Genomic DNA, 26,660 nt, shown 5'->3' on the forward strand with positions numbered 1-26,660 from the left:
GGACGATAGGGTTCAAAATAAAAACCCTAATCAGTCATCTTAGTGAAGGCAGCCGTCATTAGCCGATCGGCCTGGACGATACATGTATCAGCCAGGACGATAGGCTTAAAACAAAAAGAATTAGCCGCCATGATCTATTTAGGCATTCTTTATTTTTGACAATCGGCTAGGACGATATTGTATCATCTTGGATGATTTGATACAATTATGCCTAAATTAATCTGGCAGTTAAGGAAAGCAATTAAGGATGATTGATACGATTACATCATCTTGGACGATCTCAAGACCACCTGGACGATCAGTTCAAAAACCTTAGTTTCTCCTGGACGATCAATATCGGATAGCTCACATTCCGGGCGATGATCTAGCCGATCAAGATCAGCCTGATCAAATTCCGGGCAATGCTCTGGATGATTTTCCTCTGATTTGAACGAATCGTCCAGGACGATCGTGAGATCGGCCAAGACGATCAAGCTATTTTGGAATCGTCCATAAGTCTTTTCAGAGCGATTGTCTGGATGATAATATGTGATTTGAACAAATCGTACAGGATGATTTATAAATCGTCCTGGATGATAGGAACACTTTTCTTCTATTCATCCTAGATCATCCCGGCTGATTAGGCTCAAATTGCACTGATCGTTCATGACGATATTAATATCATCCTGGACGATAATGTCGACAACTTGTAATTAATGAGCTATTTTGAAGCTCTTCTATTTAAGGGCTATTGTTCAATGTTTTGAACAATCTTTTGCTGATGTCTTGACCTGAGAAAGCCTAGATGAGAGAGAGAGAGAGAGAGGGAGAGAGAGAGAGGATCTTGTGAGGGGGAGCTTATGAGAGAGATTCATTAGGTTTGCTCCAAGTATTGTTCCACTTCTTCTTCCATTAGAGTCTCTTGTCCTTGGAAGGGTTGGGATAGGTAAGCTTTAGCGATTGATCGAGGTTCTATGCCTGCTTCAGGAGAAAGCAAAAGGAGTTAGGTTCTCTACCTTTCCAGGGTGGCAAAAAAAAGATTTTTGTAAGGGCTTCTCTGCCTTGCCGTGGGAGCAAAAGGAGAGTCACTTTGGTAGTGCAATACTCGGAGGGCGCCTCCAGGGAGTGGACATAGGTCGAGTTGACCGAACCACTATAAACCCTTATATTCTTTTTCTTGCTTCCGCACTAAATTTTTCCATACTTATTTTTCTATGGTGATTTTGGTTTGAGCATTGTTGGTCTTTAGTTTAAAGATTTTTTTAAAAAATACCAATTCAACCCCCCTCTTGGTTAGCCTTTGGCCAGTTCATAAGGGACTAACATCCCTAATGAACTTTCAAGTGGTATCAGAGCGGGATTCATAAAAATTGAGTTTGAAAACTTTTTGAATTTTGATCTATCGCTAACTTCGAAAATCGTAATACAACTGAAGGATATTCTATTACTCGGCCACCTTTGTTTGACAATCTATCTTTTGATTTTTTGAAAACTTGCATGTTTACTTTTTTACAATCAACTAATTATCGCATGTGGATGCTTATTAAAGAAGGATATTCTCCACCTTCTCGTGAACTTAATGGAATTAAAACTGAAGTGCCTTTTACTAAATGAACTTTTGATGAAAGAGATTTAGCTCAACTCAATGTGAAGTGTTTGAATTATTTTTTATGTGCTTTAAAATATGAAGACTACATGCGTGTTTCTACTTGTTCTACTGGAAATGAGATTTGAGATAGGTTATGCATTACTTATGAAGGAACCAATGAAGTTAAGCAATCTCGTTTGAATATTCTCTTGCATAATCATGAACTTTTTTGAATGAAACCTTCTGCAATTTATGATATGTATACAAGGTTTACTCAGATTGTAACTTCTTTGTATTCCTTAGAAAAAGAACTTTCAAATTATGAAAATGTGAACAAAATTTTGAGATGCTTGCCTTCCTCTTTTGATGCTAAAATCACCGCCGTTACTGAATCTTAAGATTTAATTACTTATTCGATTGACAACTTACTTGGTTCACTCATGGCTTACGAGCAAGGAGTGAATAAAAGAAATTTGGATGCATATGAGAAAAGAAAGGAGAAAATTATGGCTTTGAAGGCCAACAACACGAACTCCGACTCTTCCAGGTCTGAAAGCGATGATTTTACCTTAATCACAAGATAATTCAAAAGCTTTCTAAGGAAGAAACAAAATTATCATCAAAAGTGGAACAAAGGTAAGGGAAACAAAAATTTTAAGAGTTCTAATGACATGGTTTGTTTTGAATGCAGGAAACCTAGACATGTGAAAGCTGATTGCCCTATACTCAAGTCTCACTCAAGAAAAGAAAAGGGTGAGGAGAAACCCAAGTCTATGAAGGACAAAAAGAAATTTCAAAAGGCGTTCTGGGCGGACTCTGCATCCGATTCATCTGAGACTGAACCTAAAGATGAGATAAAAAACCTGTGCTTAATGATAGACGATCATCTTGATCAAGAAGAGGTATGTGAACTATCCTACGACCAACTTCTTGAAGTTTCTAAAAAAATTCATGCATCATATAGAAAGCTTAAGAAAACTCATGCTAGTTTAAAATTGGAGCTTTTGAATTTACAAAAAGAGCATGAAATTATTCTCAAAAATCACTCAATGATTGATTCAAATCACATGGTTTTACTTGATGAATTTGATGAATTAAATAAAAAGCATTTATAATTAATTGATGAGTATGATTCATTTAAAACTTCACACACCTCACTTGAATCGGATTTTAAGAAATCTAAAGAGATGGAGCAAAATTTGAGGATTAAAAATGCTGCTTTAGAAAGTACTAACTTGAGGTTTAAAACTGAATTGAAAATACTTAAGAGAAATTGGATGACACCTACACTTGATCAAAAGCCAAAACGTAGGAAGAGGCATTACTACCCAAATCATTTAAGAAATCCTTTTCCTGGAGTTAGATGCTTTCATGTGTCATGCTAGGACACATCTCACACACTTGCACTGTTCACCATAGTACACATTGGGTGTGGAGACCCAAATTGCATGATTCACAGCATAACACACATGCATTGCATTCTACTTTTCATAAGAAGGAACTCAAACCTACTTGGATTCCTAAATCTGACATTTGATGATTTTGTAGGTGAGCTCTTACAAAAGGCCTCGTGAGAGTATGTGGTACCTAGACAGCGGATGCTCTCGACATATGACTGGTGATGCCAATCAATTCGTTTTGCTGGAGACCAGGACAGGAGGCAAGGTTACTCTTGGAGACAACACCACCAGGAAGGTGGTAGGCATAGGTATAATTGGTAATTTCAAGAACCTTATGATTGAAAATGTTTTGCTTGTAGATGGATTAAAACACAACTTGCTCAGCATCAGTCAGCTTTGCGACAAGGGCTTCATCATACAATTCTTTGCAAATTCATGCAATATAAGTTTAAATAACAACACTATTTTATAGAGAAAGAGGATCAATAACATGTACATGCTTGATTTAAATAACATTGAATGCGATATATATTTTTTTCTTAAAACCAGCTGCTGATGATTCATGGTTACGGCACAGAAGACTATGTCATGCTAATATAAAAACCCTTAGGAAAGTGACCCAAAAAGACCTAGTTAGAGGTGTCCCCAAACTGAAATTTTCTAAAGACCACCTTTGTGATGCCTGCCAATTAGGAAAGAAAGTCCACTCCTCTTTTCACCCCATTAAGGACATTAGCACCTCTATACCTTTAAAAGTCCTTCACATGGATTTGTTTGGACCCATTAGCACTGCCAGCTTGGAAGGGAAAGTCTATGGTTTTGTGATTATTGATGACTACTCGAGGTTCACTTGGACTAGATTTCTTTCACACAAAAATGAGTCTTTTGAGGAGTTTAGAATCTTTTTTACTTTGATTCATAAAAAGCTAGATTGTGAGATCTTGACCATCCATAGTGACCACGGGGGAGAGTTTAAAAATGAAAGGTTTGAAAATTTTTGTGAGGACAAGAGGATTAGCCACAACTTCTCAGCTCCTAGGACCCCTCAGCAGAACGGGGTAGCTGAAAGGAAGAACCGGACCTTAGTGGAAGCCGCTAGAGCCATGCTTGCTGAGTATTCACTTTCAAAATACTTTTGGGCTGAAGCGATTAACACAGCTTATTATGTGTTGAATAGGGTGAATGTTAGAGCCAAACTCCTACGAGATCCTTAAGGGTAGGACACCCAATCTTTCCCACCTTCATGTATTTGGTTGTAAGGTGTTCATTCACAACAATGGGAAGTCTCACATAAGAAAATTTGATCCAAAATCTAATGAATGAGTGTTCTTGGGATATTTTAGTGTTGGGAAGTCTTTTAGGGTGTTTAACAAGAGAAATTTGATGGTGGAAGAAACTACACATGTAGTGTTTGATGAGTCTGATCTTAGAAAGCATGGAGTTGAGGATGATGATGATGTTGGAGAGATTATCACTGGAGTAGAAAATTTGGAGACGTGAGTAGAACACCAAAACACTGAAGGAGTAGGAGATGTTTCCCAAGGAGTAGAAAATATAGATATGGAGGAAAGGGTTGGACCTTCACACACATTACCTAGAGATTGGAGAAACTCTACAAGTCACCCCAAAGATTTGATCTTAGGAGACCCTTCTATTGAAGTTAGGACTAGACATGGACTTAGGAAGGAAGCGAACCACTCTGCCTTTATCTCAATGACTGAACCCACCAACATAAACCAAGCCCTTTCTGATGAGTTTTGGATTATGGTCATGCAGAAGGAGTTGAACCAATTTGTTAGGAATGATGTTTGGGAGCTTGCAGAAAGACCTAAGTAACAAAGTGTAGTTGGAACCAAGTGGGTCTTTAAGAACAAGGTGAATGATTCTGGAGTGGTGGTTAGGAATAAAGCAAAATTAGTGGCTAAGGGGTATAATCAAATAGAGTGGATAGATTTTGAGGAGACTTTTGCCCCTGTAGCTAGATTGAAGCCATTAGAGTACTATTAGCCTTTGCATGTTATAAAGGATTTAAGCTTTTTCAAATGGATGTCAATAGTGCCTTCTTAAATGGGGAAATAAAAGAGGATGTGTTTGTAGAACAACCCCCAAGTTTTGAGAGTTCCCAATTTTTAAATCATGTTTTTAAATTAAAAAAGTCCTTATATGATTTAAAGCAGGCACCCAGAGCTTGGTATGAGAGGCTTAGCACATTCTTACTAGAAAGGGAGTTTGTTAAGGGGAGCGTAGACACCACACTTTTTCTTAGAAAAGTTGGAGATAATTTGCTCATTATTCAGATTTATGTGGATGACATACTTTTTGGATCTTCTGATAAGAAACTTTGTGATGAATTCTCTAAAATAATGAGTAAAGAGTTTGAGATGAGTATGATGGGAGAGTTGTCCTACTTTTTAGGGTTTAACATAAAACAATTAGATGATGGAACCTTTCTAAATCAATCAAAATATATAAAGGACATTTTGAAAAAGTATGGGATAGATAAATCCAAGCCAATTAATACTCCCATGACTTCTTGTGTTCTGTTGGATAAGGACCCAAGCGGTAAGTCTATTGATCAGAAGAAATATAGAGGCATGATTGGATCTTTACTTTACTTAACTGCTAGCCGACCTGATATAATATTTATTATTTGTCTTTGTGCTAGATTTCAAGCTGACCCTAAGGAATCCCACTTGACTGTAGTTAAGAAAATTTTTAGATACCTTTTGGGGACCCAAGGCTTAGGAATTTAGTACCCTAGGCACATCACTTCTTTTGAGATTATTGGATTTTTTGACTCTGATTTTGCATGATGTAAGGTGAATAGAAAAAGCACTTTTGGAACTTGTCAATTCATATGACAATCTTTGGTCTCATGGTTCAGTAGAAAGCAAAACTCTGTTGCACTTTCCACTGTTGAAACTGAGTACATTACCTTAGGAAGTTATGTGGCCCAAGTATTTTGGTTGAAACAATAAGTATTGGATTTAGGATTTCCTGTAGGCACCATCTCAATTTTCTGTGACAACACTAGTGTCATCTACATCTCTAAGTATCCTATCCAACATTCAAGGACTAAGCACATTGACATTAAACATCACTTTATTAGAGACCATGTGACAAAGGGGGGCATTGAGTTACACCATGTGACAACTGAGAATCAACTGCCTGACATCTTTACTAAACCACTGGCCTTAGACACTTTCAGCTCTTTAGGACCAGATTGGGTGTGATTGACATAAATGTATGAACTTGATTTTTATTTGCTTTTCTTTTTCGTTCTTCTTCTATGCTTATCTTTTTCTTTCTTCTTCTTTTCTTCATTTATTGCTTTAAGTTTTTTTGTTTGTTATTTTGTTTTTATACTTTTTTAATCATCGCTGAAATGATATTGTATGCCTTATTCTTGCTTTTAAAAATTTGTAGTCAATGTTTTAAATCTCTTAATCCATTAAAGGGTAAAAATACCGTTGATTGTGTCTCTTTCTCTAACATATTTTAGTGGCACAGTTTTCTTTTCTAATCAATATTCTATCTCAAATTAATAAATGGAGTATGCAATTAAGATCTTTTATAACCTTGCTACAACAAATCTATCTTGTATGTATAATGATCAAAGTCTCTTGTCACATCAAGAATTCCTCATTACTCTTATCATTGCATTCATTTCATACGATTATTGATTCTGTTTTGTGGATTATTCTTCTCTATATTAGAGAGTGAGTTTTTCTTCTCTAATATCTAGAAGATATACCCACAACTAAGATTATTTAAGAGTTTTTGAAAGAGAATGTAGCTTGCAAAAAAATAAAAGTGGCCAATGATGCCAAAATCAAAAGATGCGTAATGACGCCAAATTGAAAACAAATATATATACAAAGTGTATCAAAAAGAAGCGCAAAGCGTCATTCAAATTGACAACAGGCATAAAATGAGCCCACCAAAAGCAAGCTCTCCTCTCCTTTCAAAAACTTTTAAAACTTGGAAGAATTCATATATCACATGATAAAATCAAAGGCTTTATTTCGACTTTTTGCGATTGTGACATAATTACTTGGATACATTATTCTATAAGATATTTTTTTTCTGAAATCAAGTGGTGAACAGATCCTTTTTCATATCCAATTAAATATTTTGAGTTAGGTCATTGATTTCAAAAGACTATTTTACCCTTAATGAAGTCCGAGCTTAGGGTTAACATGATCGGATATTCTACCATTTTTTGGATTTTTTGATGTTGTTAAATCATTAACTTACAAATCTTTAAAATCAATCACATGGAAGGCTACATCATATTCATGTCTTGTTAAAAAAAAAAGGGGTTTTACTTACTTTCTTTATTCGTTTCCTCCTCCTTTTTTAGATGTCAAAAGGGGGAGTAGGATGTTTGAGTGTTTTCACTATGTTATGAATTTTGAATTTTGGAAGCTTTCTGTTTTTGCACTGCTGTTTTGGAATTAATCGTAGGAGTATTTTGCCATCATCAAAAAGGGGGAGATTGTTGCAAATCTATTTTCATGGAATATGTTTTGATGATTAGCAAACACTCTTATTTCTCTATGATTGTTTTTATTTCTACTGACATTTTAGGGCCACAAGATTAGACGACAATTAGAACCAGCTCAAGATTGGGTAGACTAGGTCTGAGTCAGTCTGTATTTTTCTTTTTCCCTTTCTTGGGTCAATTGTAACCATTGAAGTATTCTGATGCTAAGTAATCCCACACACACACACTTGAGTGATTGTTTCTGTCTGACTTAGAATTTTTGTTTTTACTCACATCATCCCGGACGATATTATTATCGTTCTGGACGATAGGGTTCAAAACAGAAACCCTAATCAGTCATCTTAGTGAAGGCAGCCGTCATTTGTTGATCGGCCTGGACGATATATGTATCATCCAGGACGATAGGCTTAAAACAGAAAGAATCAATCGCCATGATCTATTTAGGCATTCTTTATTTTTGACAATCGGCCAGGACGATATTGTATCGTCCTAGACGATTTGATACAATTATGTCTAAATTAATTTGGTAGTTAAGAAAAGCAATTAAGGATGATTGATATGATCACATCGTCCTGGACGATCTCAAGATCGGCCGGGACGATCAGTTTAAAAACCGTAGTTGCTCCTAGACGATCAATATCGGACAGCTCACATTCCGGGCGATGGTCTGGCCGATCAGGATAGGCTAGCTCAAATTCCGGGCAATGCTCTGGACGATTTTCCTCTGATTTGAACGAATCGTCCGGGACGATCGTGAGATCGGCTAAGATGATCAAGATATTTTGGAATCATCCAGAACTCTTTTTAGAGCGATTATCTGGACGATAATCTATGATTTGAACTAATCGTATAGGATGATTTATAATTATCATGGATGATAGGAACACTTTTCTTCTATTCATCCCAGATCGTCCCACGTGATTAGGCTCAAATTGCACTGATCGTACAGGACGATATTAATATCATCCTGGTGATAATTTCGGCAACTTGCAATTAATGAGCTATTTTGAAGCTCTTCTATTTAAGGGCTATTGTTCAACATTTTGAACAATCTTTTGTTGTTGTCTTGACCTGAGAAAGTGTAGAGGAGAGAGAGAGAGAGAGAGAGAGAGAGAGAGAGAGAGAGAGAGGATCTTGTGAGGGGGAGCTTATAAGGGAGATTCACAAGAGTTTCTCCAAGCATTGTTCCACTTCTTCTTCCACTAGAGTCTCTTGTCCTTGGAAGGGTTGGGAGAGGTAAGCTTCAATGATTAATTGAGGTTCTCTGCCTGCTTCAGGAGGAAGCAAAAGGAGTTGGGTTCTCTGCCTTGCTGGGTGGCAAAAAGAAGGTTTTTGGAAGGGCTTCTCCACCTTGCCATGGGAGCAAAAGGAGAGTCACTTTGGTAGTGTACTACTCGGAGGGCACCTCCGGGGAGTGGACGTAGGTCGAGTTGACCGAACCACTATAAACACTTATGTTCTTTTTCTTGCTTTCGCACTTAATTTTTTCGCACTTATTTTTCTATGGTGATTTTAATAAAAATGAGTTTGCTTGATATTCATTCCATGCCTCACTAATTCTCTTATTTTAGATTGATGTTATGAAATGTATGTTGAGTACTAGTAAAGACTCTTATTCTATAAGTTGTTAAAATATGTTTTAATATTATCCTGCTCTTTATTTAATACACATAGTGGTTATATATGTAGTTAAAATATAGTGTGATGTATAACCTGGATAAGGGAATGCAAAAACAACTAAGAGTTTTTTAGATAGGGTGTTTTGTATGCCTAGACATAGGATGTAAAATATTTTAGGTTCTTAAGGATGTATTATAATTATAGGAGGTAGAAGATATCCTTTTCACTCCTATAAGCTCAAAAGAGATCTAGAGATGCATATGCTCTAAATCTCATTACTTTGAAGAGTCTTATTAGGAAAGATAAGGAAAGACATAAAATCTATACTCATCAATCCAAAATACTTTAATTTAAAATTATATAAAATATTTTATGATTTAATTCAGTGATATAATCTCCAAAAATATCAATTTTATTTCAGTAGGATAATTATTACAATTAAAGTAGATAGTAGTAATTTATTGTAAGTAAGCATGCTTCCTCGTGGGTTCGACACTCTATTCTATCACTTTATTACTTTATTCAGTACGTATACTTACTCATATGAAGTCAAATTTATTATTATTTATATCAAAGAAAACTTAAGAAATATTTAGGGGGTGATTAGTCTTATATTTTATTTAATTCAAAAGTTCACTCGATAACCCCCATCAAGTTTTTGGTGTTGTTGTCAGGGAAGTATTTTACTTTTTATAAAGTTTAACTATATTATTGAATTAATTACATAATTAAACATACTTTTATCTTTTATTTTATTTAATGATTGCATATAAATGGTTACATGCTTTATAGACAAATAAAGGAACTTTTTATTGTTTGATGTTCAAATAGAAAGAACCCTTTCAAAAATTAAAAAAATATAAAAAGTTAGTGAAAATGGTTGAACCATATTAGATTTTGATCAATATGGACCACTTAGGGATTACCCTAACCCTTTAGTTGACAGAGTTCATCATAGTATTAATAGACCTATAAGCTAAGCTAATAATTTTGAATTAAACCTACTATAATTCAAATGTTTCAAAATTCTTAGTTTGGGAGAACTCCTGTTGAAGATCCCAATTTACACTTAGCCAATTTCTTAGAAATTTATGCAATATTTAAGTATAATAGTGTTAGTGATTATGCTATTAGACTTAGATTATTCCCATTTTCTCTAAGGGATAAAGCTAAGATGTGGTTAAATTCTTTATCTCCTAGGCTCTATAACCACTTGAAATGAGTTGGCTCATAAATTTCTTGAGGGAAGTTGTGAAGGACAATGATGCTTTTTTTCATTGGCTTAGCTGAAACCAAATTATCTGAAATTGACAGGAAAGAGGTTAATAGGATCATTGGCACTCGATTGGGATTTTTTTCATCAACCTGCCATTGGTACTTCTGGCAGTATATTAGTTATCTGGAAGAAAATTTTGGTTTCCTTCTCTGTGATGTCTCATTCTTCTCAATCAGTTTTTGGTGCTCTTGATACTCCTAGCAAGGGCCGTTGGCACGTGGCTATGGTTTATGGTCACAAAGATCATCAGACTCGAAGAGCTCTTTAGGAAAGTCTTGGTTAGCTTGTTTCTTGTGAGCTTCCTACTATTGTTGGTGGTGATTTCAATTGTCTTCTTTCTAAGGAAGATAAGAGAGGTGGAAAAAGGTTTTGTATGTCCAAAGGCTCGAAAGAGATGAAGCTTTTTATGGCCAATCATGATCTCTATGACGTTGGTATTATCAGTCCTAGATTCACCTAGTGAAATAACAAGCAAGGGATGGATCGGATCTGGGAAAGACTTGTCCATTGTCACTTGAACTCGGCAGCCCTCCAGCTTGTTCCCTCAGCATCTGTTAGACATTTAGCAAGAGTTGCTTCTGATCATTGTCCCATTGCCTTTAAAATTGATGAAGAGCAATGCTCTAGCTCCAAAATCTACCAGTTTGAAGATACATGGAAGTCTTACTCAGCAACTTGGAAGATCGTCTCACAAGCTTGGGCAAAAAAAGATTTTGGAAGTGCTGTGGAAGTCCTTAACCGTAAGATAAAGAGAACCATGAAATCTCTTTAGTTTTGGAACAAAAACAAATGCAAAAACCTCAATCTGCTTAAGGATGAGTTGAAAGATGAAATACTTAAACTACAATCGGTTGAAGAATCAGATGATGGTCTTAGCCATGATAATTAGACAAATTAAGGATGGCGATAATTTGATTTAGGACATGGATCAAATTGAAACTATCTTTATGCAATTTTTCGGGAATAAGTGGAAAACAAGAAAGTGTTTGAGTACTAATTAGCCTAAGGCTACCCATGATCAGATGATTGACGATGACAATAAAGCTCTACATAATGCAGAATTCACTGAGGCTAAGTTTATTTCTGCAATTTTTCAACAAAAATCCAACAGATCTCCCGGTCTTGATGGAAGTACCTCATCTTTCTTCAAATTTTATTGAGAAATTATCAAAGATGCAACCTGGAATGATGTTAATGATTTTTTTAAAACAGGTCATTTGAATGAAGCTTGGAAAGAAACCCTTTTTGTTCTTATTCCCAAAATAAAAAATCCGATAATGCCATCGAATTTTCATCCCATTAGCCTTTGCCAAACAATCTATAAGGTTGCCTCAACCATGATTGTGAATAGATTGAAATGCTGTATTTCTAAAATCATCTCCGAGGAGCAAGTTCCCTTTATTCTAGGTAGATCATTATCTGACCATTGTTTACTTGCATAGGAAATCTTTAATAAATTCAGAATTTCCAAGAATAAGAAGGGACTCATGGTCGTAAAGCTTGATATGGCTCAAGCATTTGACAGTATGTGTTGGGACACCTTGGCTCTCGTCCTTAATTGGTTTGGGTTTCCAGACAAAATCTCTGATCTTATTATGGAATGCGTGACCAAGGTATGCTTCTCTATTCTTTTAAATGGCAAAAATACAAGTTGGATTGATGCTAATAGTGGATTTCGACAAGACTGTCCTATGTCTCCTTATCTTTTTATTATGCGCTCTCAACTTGTATCCAATGCCATTAATCAAAAAGGACATATCTGGGTATCCAAACTTCAGCTGGAGCTCCAAGAATTACTCACCTTATGTATGCAAATGATGTGCTTTTATTTGAAACCGCTTCCCCTCGCACGCTTCATTCTATGATGAAACTAATTGGTGAATATTGTAACTAGACTGGACAGTCCATTAATAGTTCAAAATCACAGATCCTTTTCGGGAAATCTGTAAATAATTCTTTGAAGAGTAGAATTGGCAAGAAGTATGGCTTTAAAATTGTAAATGAACAGCACTATTTGGGTATTAAAATTGTTTTGAGAAGAATGGTTAAAAATGACTTTCAACCCATCATTGACTCTGCCTTAGAGAAAATAAATGCTTGGGGTGCTAGATTTCTTTCACTTGCTGGTAAGATGATTCTTACTAAATCATCTTTACTTGCTTTATCTACCTTAATTTCTACCCATTCATTAGTTCCAAAATCAATTCTTCAAGAGTTTGACAAAATTTGTAGAGATTTTATTTGGCATAAAGACCATGGTAGGAAAGGTCTTCATTACATTGCTTGGGCTGATTTATGCAAACCCAGAAGTATGGATGGAATGGGTTTATTATAAGCTGTTAAAAAAACCGGTCCGCTTAGAGCCAAATTATCCTGGAGATTTTTACAGAATCCTTCTTCATTGTTGCATAGATGCATTGCGGCTAGATATGACACTGATATTTGGTAGGGTGGTTCCAAATACGGCCATTCGGCTGCTTGGTCCATTTTTTTGGATGGGGTTTCCTCATTAAGACCAATTGTAAAATGGCGAATTGGCAATGGTAAGAACATCAACGTCATGAAGGATATTTGGTTAATGGATAAGTGTTTTAACGGCCTGTGCTAGCTGACTACATTGGCTTGGACGGGTTAACATTATAGCATTTTATTCAGCAAGATGGCCATTGGGTTTTGAATGAACTAAATCGGTTCTTCAATAAGGAAATTATGGATATCATCTTACAGAATTGTGTCATCAATAAGGAACACGAAGACCAGATTGAACCTCTTTTTCAACTCTCTGGCAAGTCTATTTCTGCTTTGGCTTATGCCGAAGCTATCAAACACAATGCTCAAAATGAAAATTTTGGGTTCTCTAATTGGTTAAGGAAGCTGAAACTTAAACCAAAAATTGAACTTTTCTGGTGGAGAATGAGCATATTTGCTTTACCCACCAATGAATTCTTGAAGTATAGAAGACTTCAACAATTTGATTCTTGTCCTAGAGGTTGTCCAGAAAATGAAAACTGCTCACACATTGCAGTTCATTGTAAACACCTCATTGACATTATCTGTAAATTGCGAAGTTGGGGCTTTTCTATTCCTATTTTCCATTCTTTAAAGGACTGCTTATCGCCGCTTAGAGAACTTGCCATTGACCACGTGAATTTGGTTAAAATCTACTACACTGCTGTCTATTACTCTTGGAAATGTCGAAACAATAGCCTGCACGGTAATCCTATCTTACCATTATCTATTGTTGCTTCCAATATTCTTTCTACCGCCACTACCAAGTTCCAATGCTAGTTAACTGGGGTGCTCCTCTCCGTTTGAAGTCTAAATCTTTTTGGTACCCACCACCACTAGATTGGATCAAAATTAATGTGGACGCTTAACTCCTTGAATCTAATTTTGCAAATATTGGAGGCATTGTTCGGGACCATAAAGGCAGACTATTACTTGCCTTTGGTAGACAGAAGATGCATTGGGACATCAATCAACTTGAATTGGAGGCCATTGTGACTTTGAAAGATTTTCTTCATGAAGGGATGTTTGAATACAAAGGAGTAATAATCAAAGGTGGCAATTTCAATGTGATCAAATTCCTTCAATATTCGATGATGAAATGAAAAGCGAAGTGCTTGATTTCTGAGAAATTATCCTTCCTCAATGATTTCAATAAGGTACTCTTTCACCATATCAATAGAAACGATAATAAAGCTACCGATCTGTGTGCAACTTTAGCTTTGGATATAAATTATTGTTTTGATAATTCTTCTTTCTTTGATATTCCTTTTTCATTGTTTTGTATTTTGAAGAAGGAATATGAGAGTTGCATTGATTGATTAGTTTGTAATAGTTTTCCTTTTCTTTTATTTAATGCAAATTTACAATTTAAAAAAAAATAAAAGAAATATATGTTGAGTACTAATGAAGATTATTGTTCTATAAATTGTTAAAAGATGTTTTCAATGTTATCCTTCTTTTTATTTAATGCATATAGTTGTCATATTTGTAGTTAAAACTTAGTCTGACATATAGCCTCGATGAAGGAATGCAAGAACAACCATGAGTATTGAGATAGAATGTTTTGACATTCTAGGCTCTTAAGTAGATATTATAACTGCAAGAGTTCAATAGATATTCTTTTCACCCCTACAAGCTCGATAGAGATCCAGGGATACATACGCTCTAAATCACATTACTTTGAAGAGTCTCATTAAAAAATATATGCAATTTATACTAATGAATCTAAAACACATTAATTTAATATTATATTAAATATTTTATTATTTTATTCAGTGATATAATCTCTAAAAAATTATTTTAATTTCAGTATGATAATTATTGCAATTAGAGTAAATAGTAGTAGTTTGTTGCAAGTAAGCATACTTCTTCGCGGGCCCGACACTTTACTCTATCACTTAATTACTTAATTCAACACGTATACTTACGTATATTAAGTGTGATTTGTTATTATTTATATTAAAGAAAACCTAAGTATTATTTAGAAGTAACAACACCAATAATTGATCTAATATAAGTTGTTGATTTCAGGGATGATGAGGATGTCGAGTATTGCATTGATAGTACAATGATGAGTGTAAATTATGTACTATTTATTATGTTCGATCAATTTTAATAAAAATATATTATTTTAGTTGTTTTGTATAGGAAAAACTAAAAAATGGTGACTTAGTGTAGCTCCTTATTTTGTCAACTGTTATGCCACGATGCTAACAAGGTTGAGCATTGTGGAGCTTAAATGTGTAATCTAACGCTGATGTTGCGACATTTTATGGTTTGACACTCCAATGCTTAAATTCCCGAGACTCTGGAGCTGCTGTACTGATTTCTGGCGTTGCAGCATTGACTTTGGCTCTAGAATTGCACTGAATTGAATTATATTTTCCCTAAAGCTCCACTATTGTGATTTCCTAATTTTGCGTTGGGGCATCGCAGAAGCTGTGGCGCTGGTAGTTGAAGAGACGTGGTGCTTGTTCAACACTTAGGAATTTTTTTCATTTTTCTGACATTTCTCCAGAACAAGAACTAAACTATTTTTTTACTAATATTTAAGATAGTAAAATGCTATAAAATTTATACGTAACAACTAGTCGAAAAGATAATAATCTTCATAAATAGATTGATTTCAAGATCACTTTACTTGCCTTATTTGACTTATTCAATTTTTTTTTTAATATTTGAAAGCTTTAAATTTATTTATTTTTCTTTCTTTTTTTACCTTTTATTTTAAGTTATCAGTCTATGTTATAATATTTTATTGGCTCCTATTGATTTTCAAATTTATCTAAACTAAGAAAAGACCATAAATAAGATCTTACTTTTTACTTTTTGATTCTTTGAATAAAAAATATTTTTGCTTATGTAAATTTCATGTGGAAAGGTTTGGTGGATATTGAGCTCTTTGGTGAAATTTAGTGGCCAATCTCCTAGGGCTTTGATGAGTCCATGGTTGTTTTTTTTTACCTTTATCCTCCTCTTTCCTAACATAATTTTCATCTCCTCAACATAGTCTCAAGCCTATCTTTTCAACGTCAAAATCAATCCAAACTCTTTAAAACTCTCCCAAATATTCTCTCACATCCATCATAATCTTCTATGACCTCAATTCTCCAATAACCCTAATATTCCAAAGTCAAAATATCAATAAGAGATAATTTTATGCTATGAACAATCAAATAAAAAGTATCTTAACTCCTTAACCACTTATCCAAAGCCCATAAAAATACGATCCCAAACTTTTGGTCTATAGTTTCTCACTGTTTTTTCTCCAAGAAAAACTCATCTTTTAATAGCCTACAAATCAATCTCAGTCCTAAGGGAATACAAATCAAGTTGTTACCTTCACTAATATGATCATATTAACCTGACGTAATAATTTTTATATGAACTTTATAATTTATATTTGTTTTGTTATACATTTTGTGTTGCATGCCTTAATTTGTATTCTTAGCATTATGAAAGTTATGTTATCTCTTAAATTGTACTTTGTTTTGTCATGACTATTTTTTCTCACTATTAAATTGCATTCTATTGTGTTATAACAGTCCATTATACTTCTTGAATTGCATTATATCTTATCTACATTATAATATATTATTTTAACCATTGTGATTGCCGTCGCTTTTCTATTTTGCCTTGCAATTTGTTGTGTTAAGGTTATTAAAACTTACCTTGTTTTTGTTGAGTAAATCATATTTTATCATGGATCAAATATGATGCAAATACTAATTGAATAACATTTGAACCATGTTGAATTATTATTTAAGCTATATTTAAACTTTACTCAAATAAGATTTCAACTTGGTTCAAATTTTATTTGATCTTTATTCGGTTCACATTTGAACTATGATAAAATCTCATTCGAATTTTTATTGAATATCACATTATGTTCGAACATGATTTTAATAATATTTTCAAAATTTTTTAAAAAATCTATATTACTGTGAGAAATTAAAAAATTTATTTATGATAAATAATAAACATATATATTTTTTTATCCCAGATAAAATTTCTTTCATAATTACAGGAAAACAACCTTACTGGGAAGTTACATATTTTTCCAATTCACTGTTAGGAGGTGCATCAAGCCGATGCTACCTTGCTCGACTATTCCAGACGAGGAAGAACACCAGCGGGAGAGATGGCTTCCCGCCTCCAACTCGGCGGCGACAAAACGGTCCTCTTGAGGGTCACCCACTCCAACATCAAGGGTTTCTCTTCCGAAGTGCGCTTCGATCTGGAGGTAGATAAGCTCCCCCTTTCTCCAAGCTTTCACTACTTCGATTGCGCCTCCCCTGAAACTGCAGCCTTCCGATCCACTTCCAGATGTCTGTGGAGGCTGCTAAAGAGAAACTATGGAAGAAATGCGGAACCTCAGTTGATTCCATGCTCCTGGTGCTCTACGACGATGTGGGCTCCAAGATCTGCGATCTTAGCGACAATGCGAGCCCATTAGGGTTTTACTTCCCATTGAACGGGTTCGTGTATTTTCGATTATTATGCAGAGTTGTTGATTTTTTCTTATGATAGATAGACTAAGATGCTGTTTGGTAGCAGGATTTAGCCTAAGGGCATCTCCAACCGAACGGCAAACACTTGTTTGCCGTTCTTGTTTTGCTCCAACGGATCGCCATTTTTTACCCCATTTGATCGCGGATGAACAGTGCGACGCCAATATTGGCGTCGCACTGTTCACTCACGCCATTTTTTGCTCTCAACCGGAAAAACGCGCGAAAGGGAGGACGATCGTTACCTTCTCAAAAACACCTAAAATGGCGTTCGATTGTAGCATCACCGCGCCATTTTGGAGTTTTGCGTTACTTTGCCGTGAAAAATGAAGTTTTCGGTTGGAGATGCCCTAAATCCTGACAAACAGCAAAATAACAACTTTAAATTCCATTTCTACCCTGGTAGAAGTAATTCTCCAAAGTGGAGTAACTAATCTCCAACTGAATTCCATTTCTTAACAACAAAAAAGAATATTATGTGTATTTTATTTCTTATATATTTTTTATATTTATTTTTAATCATATCTTTATATCTATCAATTTTTCAAATTAGACCTACGTATAATTTTTTTTTAATAAAAACAAATCTTACTTGATGAATTAATTTGGAATACAAATATGCGCTTAATAAAATAAATATTTATTAAATAAAATAAAAATTAAATTAGAACACATACATAAGAATGAAAAAAGTATACATGTAACTAAACATTAGAAGTAGTATATTGCTCCCACAAATGATCAATCAATGCATTTCACAATGTGATGTGTACATCTTTATCCCTAATTTGTCTATGGTGAGTGATAAATTCTCGAAATCGGATATTTTCATTTACAACCACTTCGACCTAATAGGGTGGTGCTTCTCTCGCAATTTGAACTGATTCACTAAGATTTCATTCATCTTTGATTATCATGTTATGCAAAATTATACAAGTAGTTATTATATCATGTAGCACTTATTTGCTCGAAAAACATATCGATCTTACCATAATTACGAAACGAGATTGGTGAGCTCCAAAAGCATGTTCTATATTTTTTTATATGTTTTTGTTTCATTGCAAAATATTATTTATTTGGACCACGTGGCTGTTGAATAGTTTGTACAATAGTGGATCATTTTATATATATATATATATATTATCAATCAAATAATAACCCATATTATATTCTTTTTGTTGAGTGACATAACAATATGGAGGAGCAATATCTTGAGCGAGATTAGAGAATAGGTGTGAAGACTCGAACATGTTGATATTATTGTTGGTGTGAAGACTCGAAAGTAATCGTGCCATATCAAAAGATCGTAATCCACTACGGCTTTGAGAATAATTGTAGGTGTTCTAGTACATCCCGTGTATTGCTCAACTCACCCAATAGGATACTTTTTTTTACTTGCATACAATCTAAACTATCCAACATTATTGGAAAATCACATTGTTCATTAATGTGAGGAAGCCTAACCACATCATTGATTGTTGTTGATCTTTAATTTTGCTCTGAAAATATATGCACTTTTGCTCAACAAAATCTCTTCACACTTTTAATTATTGTTGATTCACCTATTCTGTTGTACTCGTTCGTGGCATCTGCTAGTAGTCCATATGTCAACATCCAAAAGATGATGTTACTCTCTGAAGGGGTGAAAACCAAGTCTAACGATGCGATCCATTCATTAGTGGATGAAGTTGTCATGTGCTTTAATTATATCCAATATGCGAAGGAATAATGTTCGAGACATTCGATATCTCTGTCGGAACATTGCATTATTGTACAATGGTTTTCTTAAGAAGTAATATTTAAATATTCAATAATCTGCAGTCTCCCGATCACGGTTGATAAAAGTGTGCCCTGTAATTGGAATTTTTATTACCTCAGGTTACCTGATGTAGAGATACATCAGGTAGCCTATAATATATCACCACGTGCTCTTACTCTTTACCGTGCGGCCCGACGACCCAACCCGGAACGAATCCGGAATTACTATAATCGCGTATTGCTCGGTATTTGCTCGGTATTGCTAGGTACTACTCGTTATTTGCTCGGTATTGCTCGGTATTTGCTCGGTACTTGCTCGGTAATGCTCGGTATTTGCTCGGTAATACTTGGTTTCGTGCTTGGTAATGCTCGGTATTGCTCGGTATTTGCTCCGTACTTGCTCGGTAATCCTCGGTATTGCTCGGTAATCCTCGGTATTGCTCGGTATTTGCTCGGTACTTGCTCGTTTTTGCATCCCATCAAACTTCGTTGCTTGCGATCCGGTGAAAAGGGAAAGTCGTCGATGGAGAAAAGTCGAACGGCCACGAGCCGGAAGCATCACCCGACTCATCCATAGCATTGCCCGACCTAGCCTCCTGGTCGGAAGCCGCAAGCTCTTCGTTCTCCATGTCGGAGCTGTTAGCACGCGGGGAGGCCTCACCCGAATGGCAGCTGCTGTTCTCCTCCACCTGGACGGGATCAATGCTGGGACCGAGAGCTTCATTCCTCCCAGCAGCAGCAGGTGGGGAGATGCCAATAGAACTCATGATGAGCTCCCGAACAGTATTGGACTTGGAGCAGGCGTCCGGTCCGGCGTGGTGCTTCAGTCGGGCAATGTCCTCCCCATTAGTGAAGGTTATCTCCATAGCAAGCGGGATCTCGTTTTTGCTTCCGATCCCGAGCAAATACCGAGCATATCGAGCAAGTACCTGGCAATACTGAGCAAATACCGAGTAGTACCTAGCAATACCGAGCAAATATCGCGCATATTCGTTCCGGGTTGGGTCGTCGGGCCGCGCGGTAAAGAGTAAGAGCACGTGACGATATATTATAGGCTACCTGATGTATCTCTACATCAGGTAACTTGACGCAATAAAAATTTCTGTAATTGAGCCTTCTGCAGAAACTTGGTTAATAGGTTGTGTGAGTAGGTATTGGATCATTAGATTGTTATTTGTGATGACATGATATATCATTGCTTCTTCATTTTCTAAACTGTGTATAAGTTGAAGTGTCTCTTCTTTATTTGAGGAGGAAGATGCAAATGAAAATTTTTCAAAACTAGCATTCATTTTGTGAGGTTAAGAACATTTGGAGATATGGTATTTATAGGAGAAAGTACAGGAATCTTAAAGGACACATGATAGTGATTTGTCAAATCTGCTCAGGGCTACTCTAGAAGTGTGAAAATCTTATATGATATGATGTAATGATTTGTCACATCCAACCAGGGCTACTTGAGAAGTGTGCTAATCTTATAACATATTGCAGTGATTTATCACATATGATCATGGCTACTAGAGATGCGTGAGAATCTTACATGACACAGGATAGTGAGTTGTCAAATATGCTCAGGGCTACTTGAGATGTGTGAGAATCTTATTGGGCATGGTGTAGTGATTTGTCATATCTGGTCAGGGCTACTTGAGAAGTGTGAGAATCTTATAGGACACAGTGTAGTGATTTATCACATATGCTCAATGCTATTTGAGAAGTATGAGAATCTTATAGGATACATGATAGTGAATTATCAAATCTGCTCAGGGCTATTTGAGAAGTGTGAGAATCTTATAGGATACAGTGCAATGATTTGTCACATCTGTTTAGCGCTACTTGAGAAGTGTAATCTTAAATGACAAAGCAAGAAGGATGCTAAGCATGCCAATAGAGTTATAATTAGGAGTGAGGTGCATGTCATCAAACTCCATCAATTTTATATCCGATCTTCTACAACTATTAACCCATCCAAAAGAATGTCTATCCGATCTTTTGCATATTCTCAGGAGTAAGATAAGTTATTATGTTGAATTTACGTGGAGATTTCTCAAGACCCAATCACGGGTATATACCAATCATCAGATAATTTTTGGTCATGTGTGGAAGAAGTCTACAATAATTCTATAAGCTAGAGTTGGGAGATGCATTCAAAAAGATTTGTTCAGTCTCATATTCAAACTATTAAGCAGGCAACAAGGAAGATGCACACATACATTCGACAAGTTGAAAACAGACAACCCAACGGTGCTTCAAATAAAGATATTAAGAGTATTAATCTTCTTTTTTAAAATATGTATTATTCATCTGACTACTTATTTAATTATAGCTGTTTATATTGATTTACAATTAAATCAAGCCAAATTATTGTTTGCGCCAAATGAGAAGTTCATATAAGGTTAAAAGTTTGATCATATGTGGAATATTATTAAAAATTTTGAAAAATTTCAAGATGGTCATTATAGTGCTCGACAAGCATCTCGTAGGTCAAGTTTTGGGTATGCCTCATCAGAGTTAGAAAATCTAACACTTGAATCTGCTAAGTAATAATTTCCTGGACTCTTTGCGTTTTCTCTAAATTTAGATGCTGACAAATATAATGTTTGTGACTCTCAATCTGAATGACCAATTGGGGTGAAGAAGGCTTTGGTTTGACTTGTGAATGACTTGGCTTGGTTTGTTTTTGATGAAGATTTTGATGTGGCATGTAGAAATTTTTTTAGTATTAATGAGGGGTGGTTGTGAGCTTTGTTGGAGTTGGTAGGGTGTTGGAAAATAAAAACTGCCAAACAATAAGAAATGAAATCATGCTTCCACAAAATTTTCAATAAAAAATCTTAAAAGATGAACAATCAAAGAGACAAAGAAATCAATAGGATCAACACTGTGGTTGAATCACTTCCAAGCAAAAGATTGAATGCTCTTGAATCACTATTGTCTGCTCTGATGCTCAAATGATGCTATGGTAACGAGCTATTCCTTGATCTTCTCCTTTTCTCTTGCTTGGCCAAAATCCTTAAGCAAATTTTTTGGTGAGAATATTTTGATGCTTGAAAGATGAAGGAGAAAGATAACACAAATTAAAAGATAGGGCTCTCAAAGAGGATGAGAGATGCCAATCGTCTTGGCGATTAGGAGAGGAGAGAAAGGGAGGTAGAACATCTTAGTGTTTAATGTTGGAGGATCATTGCCATAGGGAGGTAGGCAATTGCTCTGCTCCAATTTTTCAACAATCATTCAATCCTTAATACATGCTAACTGGATGTATGATGATAATCTATAGGGAGCAAACTAATAGCTTCGAGCATCACTTTTGGAAAAGGCTTTCCCATGAAATCTAAACAGCAGTTGTTTTGATCAACTTTATCTTGATATTACTTTTGAGTGCTCCTTCTGCTTCTCTTTTTCTATTTTTTTCACACCATGTATTTTCTTTGGAAGGTACCATATCAAAGTTATAGATCAAGATCCCTCGTCAGTGAGCTCTGGTGGCTGGTTGGATGACACCTCATTAGTTGAGAAGTATAAAATTTCAGAAGAAGCCTATAATAAACTTGACTGTATGTCTCTTGAACCTGTAATATGAGTAGTTTGCTTAAGTTCTTTGTTACCCTATTGCAATACTTGGCATTTCTTTGGTTATTATTGTTTGAAGGATTATTTGAAACTTGATTTTGATGGGACAACCATAAAAACAAATGTCAATACTGAACTCTCATCCTCCTCTCCGCCTACCGATCAGCTCGACATCCACCCACTCTTCTGCACAAAAAAATAAAAATAAAAAGTAAAAGAAAAGCCTTTGTGATAAGAGGCGGAATTTGCAAATGATCTTTTGGTTATTTGAGAGTGATGGCATGGTAATAAGCCAACCAAATCTTCATGAACACGTCCTTAATGTAACGGATGCATAAATTTGGGGTGATGGTATGGATTAGTTAATATGGTTTAGTTTTTACTGAAGTGGCTTTAAATAACTATGGAGTTTGTAAAACAACGTGCATGAATTTTTTGAATTATGGAAGGCATCCATCCTACTTTTGTTGGTTGTTGGTCACTTTATAGATACTGTTATATGAAATTTTATAATCGGATGGCACATCAAAGAGGAAGTTTGAATTGATATTTTTAAAAAAATATTATCTTTTAAAATAATTTAAAACTTTAACAAATATTACGGAATAAGCTAAATAATTTTACAATTAAAAACCAAAACACATCACACGTAGCAACTTAGGTGCCAAGCCATTAGATTGAATTTTAGCTGACTACAATGTTAGACCACGAAAATATTAGAAAGAATTATTATAATGAAAAAACACGTACAAATCCTTGAGATTGATTACACCACAAAAATTCTTGAGCTTAGGATGGTGATCATTTCAACTCAAAAGAATATTTCATCTTAAAAACTTTCTCAAGGGTGGTTCTCGCATGCAAGCATGAGACGGATCATTAGCCTTAAGGAATGAGTTTGGGGATATTTATAAGCTTACAAGTCTCCCATAACAAATGCCAATTCATAAAGTCAATCGATGGCTCATTGAACGATCGTATTGTGAGATTCTCAAAACTCCAAATATCTATATGACGACTACTTTATTTTTGATGAGGACAATTAATATATTGAAAAATCATGATAATTTTTTTAAATAAAAAATACGTTGTATATTATATGTTGCCGCATGTAAAAAATTCAATGAACCCAATTGAACAAGAAACTTTCCCTCATTCATTCAATATAATACAATTTCATCATTAATACTAATTATTATATATTTTCTTGAAATCTTAAATATATTAATTAAGCTCCAAAAATCTAAAATGTTTTATGTAGAATTATATTTATGTTAATAAGCTCTCATAAAAAAATTAAGCAAAAAATAAAAACTTTAGACCTATTAAAAAATTCATAAGATATGCATTTATTTATTTTTAATTGCTATAATTAATTATACTTAACTTATTTTGCCAAATTCTTGCTATGCAAGAACCATATGAAATCATGCAAACTTTCCAATATGAAAAATACTTAATTAAAGAAGATTATTGATATTTGAATTATTCTAATTATCCTTAATGAGATGTTTAATCACATTAATATTTTATTAGCCATAATTATACAAATTCAATATTTATAATAAAACCTTCATAATCAATTGAATTCGTAACACAGATAGTTGATAATTATTATATTAATTAACCAATTAAGCGAATGATCAGAAAAACAAATAGAATTAAACATAATTTACTCATAATTACTTAGGGAAATAATTAAACAAATAGAAAATCAACCCCTCTAGATACTAAAAAAACTATAGAATTATTATGCACGTTTGAAAATAAGCTTTGAATATTTTTAATTACTTTTTGATGTCTTCATTGCTCTAAAGATCAATGATTATCAAACTCAAATAAACTTTATATTGAATGATAAGCACAATACACTGAGCTATACTAAAATTCTTGGAGTTATGTTTTCAACGCTTTAGCCCTCCAAGCAGGTCAATTCTCCATTTGCTTAGTAAATTTCCTTCATCATCTTGATGGTTGTTGTGAAAAGATAATTCTTGAAATCAAATACATAGCAAACTGTTAGACGACACCAAACAATTTTTGCTATCATTAAACCAAATAATGGGATACACATGAATATTTACTCAACAAATTTAGAGGGCCAGGCCACATGTAATGTCTGATTACGTGCATGTAGTCATAAACAAATGAGCTTATTGAGAATACAACCATTTCTCTTTGATATATTGGGCTCAATATATTGTTTTGATGGAGGAAGCAAAATAAGACGAATAAAAAAAATAAGAGTTGAAGACTTTTGCTTTTTCATTTTGTATGGAAGGAAAAACTTGTTTTTTTCTCTATTAATCTTTTTATTGAAATGGGATTACCTTTTACTATTCTATTTGCTCGTTTTGTTATCATGCATTTTGTTATCTTTGTAAATTGACATTCCTTACTATGCTTAAACCGCGTATCACAAATTTTCTATTCTTTCAGCTAATTTTAGAAAATTCAAGGAGAAGATGTTATCACAAAATGCAATGACCCATGAAAAAAAAGTAAGCTTTATGTTTCTTTCCTTATTATCCATGTTGCACACCTTTTTAGCCCAATTGTTAATCGTTGTCCTCATCCTGCAAATTATAAACTTAATTACTTTCATAATTGAACTACTATTAGTTATTTTGGAAATATTTTCTACTAATCTTCTCTTCTACCATATGTCGTAAAAAAGATTCTCTATGCTGGTGATGAGCATTGTTTATTTACTCTTGGTTTCTGATGTAAAAAAGTACCTTCCTAACTTTCTTCTTATGTTTCAGTTACCAGAGAACTACGTTGATGATCTATGCAAAAGCATTAAAGTCAGTATTGATTTTTTTTATTTCTCTATATCAAGATAATTTGCTAACAAGAAACAAATTTTTTCTTTGGTTTGCCTACCTTCTTTTTTAAATTCATGGCACGCTTGTTGGTTCATTTTGGTGATACTTTATCTATGCTGTAATACGGATGAACTTTAATAACTAATATAATCCTAAAGCTATTGTTTCTTCACCCAATATTTATAGCAATGTTGTATCTAATCATCATTTACATCTTACACATCATCCATTATGAAAAAGAGATAAAAGTATTGCATGACATGGAGTTACTCCCATTTCACTATGTTTATTCAGTAGCTCAACTAGAAGTTGTCCATATTACTAGAACCTTTATTATAACTGTAAATTAATCCTGATCTTTCCTGTAATTCATTTCATGGGAATGTTAAGCCATGAAAACCAAGTAATTGAATCTCCACCTTGATGTTTTCTTAATTAATCTTTATCTTGCCGGTGATTAATTTTATGAGAACAAAAAACATTATCAGCGTAGTAGAGTGTCTTTCTTTATGTTTTTGTCATGACGTTTTATTATTATTTTTTTTAGTAATGTCACTTTCTTCATACAGGTGGGAGACAGATGTGAAGTTGAGCCTGGAGAGAAAAGAGGAGTTGTCAAGTTTGTCGGAAAAGTTGAGAATAGAGGCCCTGGCTTTTGGATTGGAATTCAATTAGATGAGCCACTGGGGAAACATGATGGCATGTATGTAGTTTTTTTTTTCCTTCAGCTACTTTTGGAATATAGTTTGATGGATGTGGCCATTCGGGGGTCCTCTCTATCTATTATGATAAACACACATACTTACATCTATGCATGGACGCGCAAAACTCGCTCTACATTTTATATAACTTTGTATTTTATTTGTGCTCTGTACATATTTTAATATTTATAGATCCTTAATCCCTCTCAAAGCCTATCTAGCCGTTGGATGAGACTAGCCATTTCTGTTGCAGGCTTAACATTACGATGTGTGAACACTCATCATGACATGTGATTCTCTGCCAAATCATTCATGGAAAAGCACCAAATATTTCTTTTTTCACTTCCAATATCTTGTAGCACTAATTCTTATACTAATTTTGCTGATCAGATAATTATGAGCCCTTGTCATTCTTCT

At 34.6% G+C, this 26,660-nt stretch overlaps 1 protein-coding gene across 2 annotated transcripts in view; it reads left to right on the forward strand.

Moving 5' to 3' along the window:
* The first annotated feature begins 16,928 nt into the window (after positions 1 to 16,928).
* The window catches only part of LOC110093764 (tubulin-folding cofactor B), a 96,795-nt gene continuing 87,063 nt past the window's right edge, over positions 16,929 to 26,660 (forward strand). Inside the window, exons 1-6 of one of the 2 annotated variants that reach the window (XM_020818742.2) lie at positions 16,930 to 17,121; positions 17,205 to 17,356; positions 22,580 to 22,698; positions 25,154 to 25,215; positions 25,480 to 25,521; positions 26,112 to 26,245. In XM_020818742.2, coding sequence (XP_020674401.1) covers positions 17,020 to 17,121; positions 17,205 to 17,356; positions 22,580 to 22,698; positions 25,154 to 25,215; positions 25,480 to 25,521; positions 26,112 to 26,245 — 611 coding nt within the window. In that variant the 5' untranslated portion in view covers positions 16,930 to 17,019. Of the gene's footprint in view, positions 17,122 to 17,204; positions 17,357 to 22,579; positions 22,699 to 25,153; positions 25,216 to 25,479; positions 25,522 to 26,111; positions 26,246 to 26,660 lie in introns of both variants that reach the window. The other variant, XM_020818744.2, reaches the window with a different exon arrangement.

This window comes from Dendrobium catenatum, unplaced genomic scaffold, assembly GCF_001605985.2.
Source record: "Dendrobium catenatum unplaced genomic scaffold, ASM160598v2 original_scaffold_118854, whole genome shotgun sequence".
NCBI classification, from domain to species: domain Eukaryota; kingdom Viridiplantae; phylum Streptophyta; class Magnoliopsida; order Asparagales; family Orchidaceae; genus Dendrobium; species Dendrobium catenatum.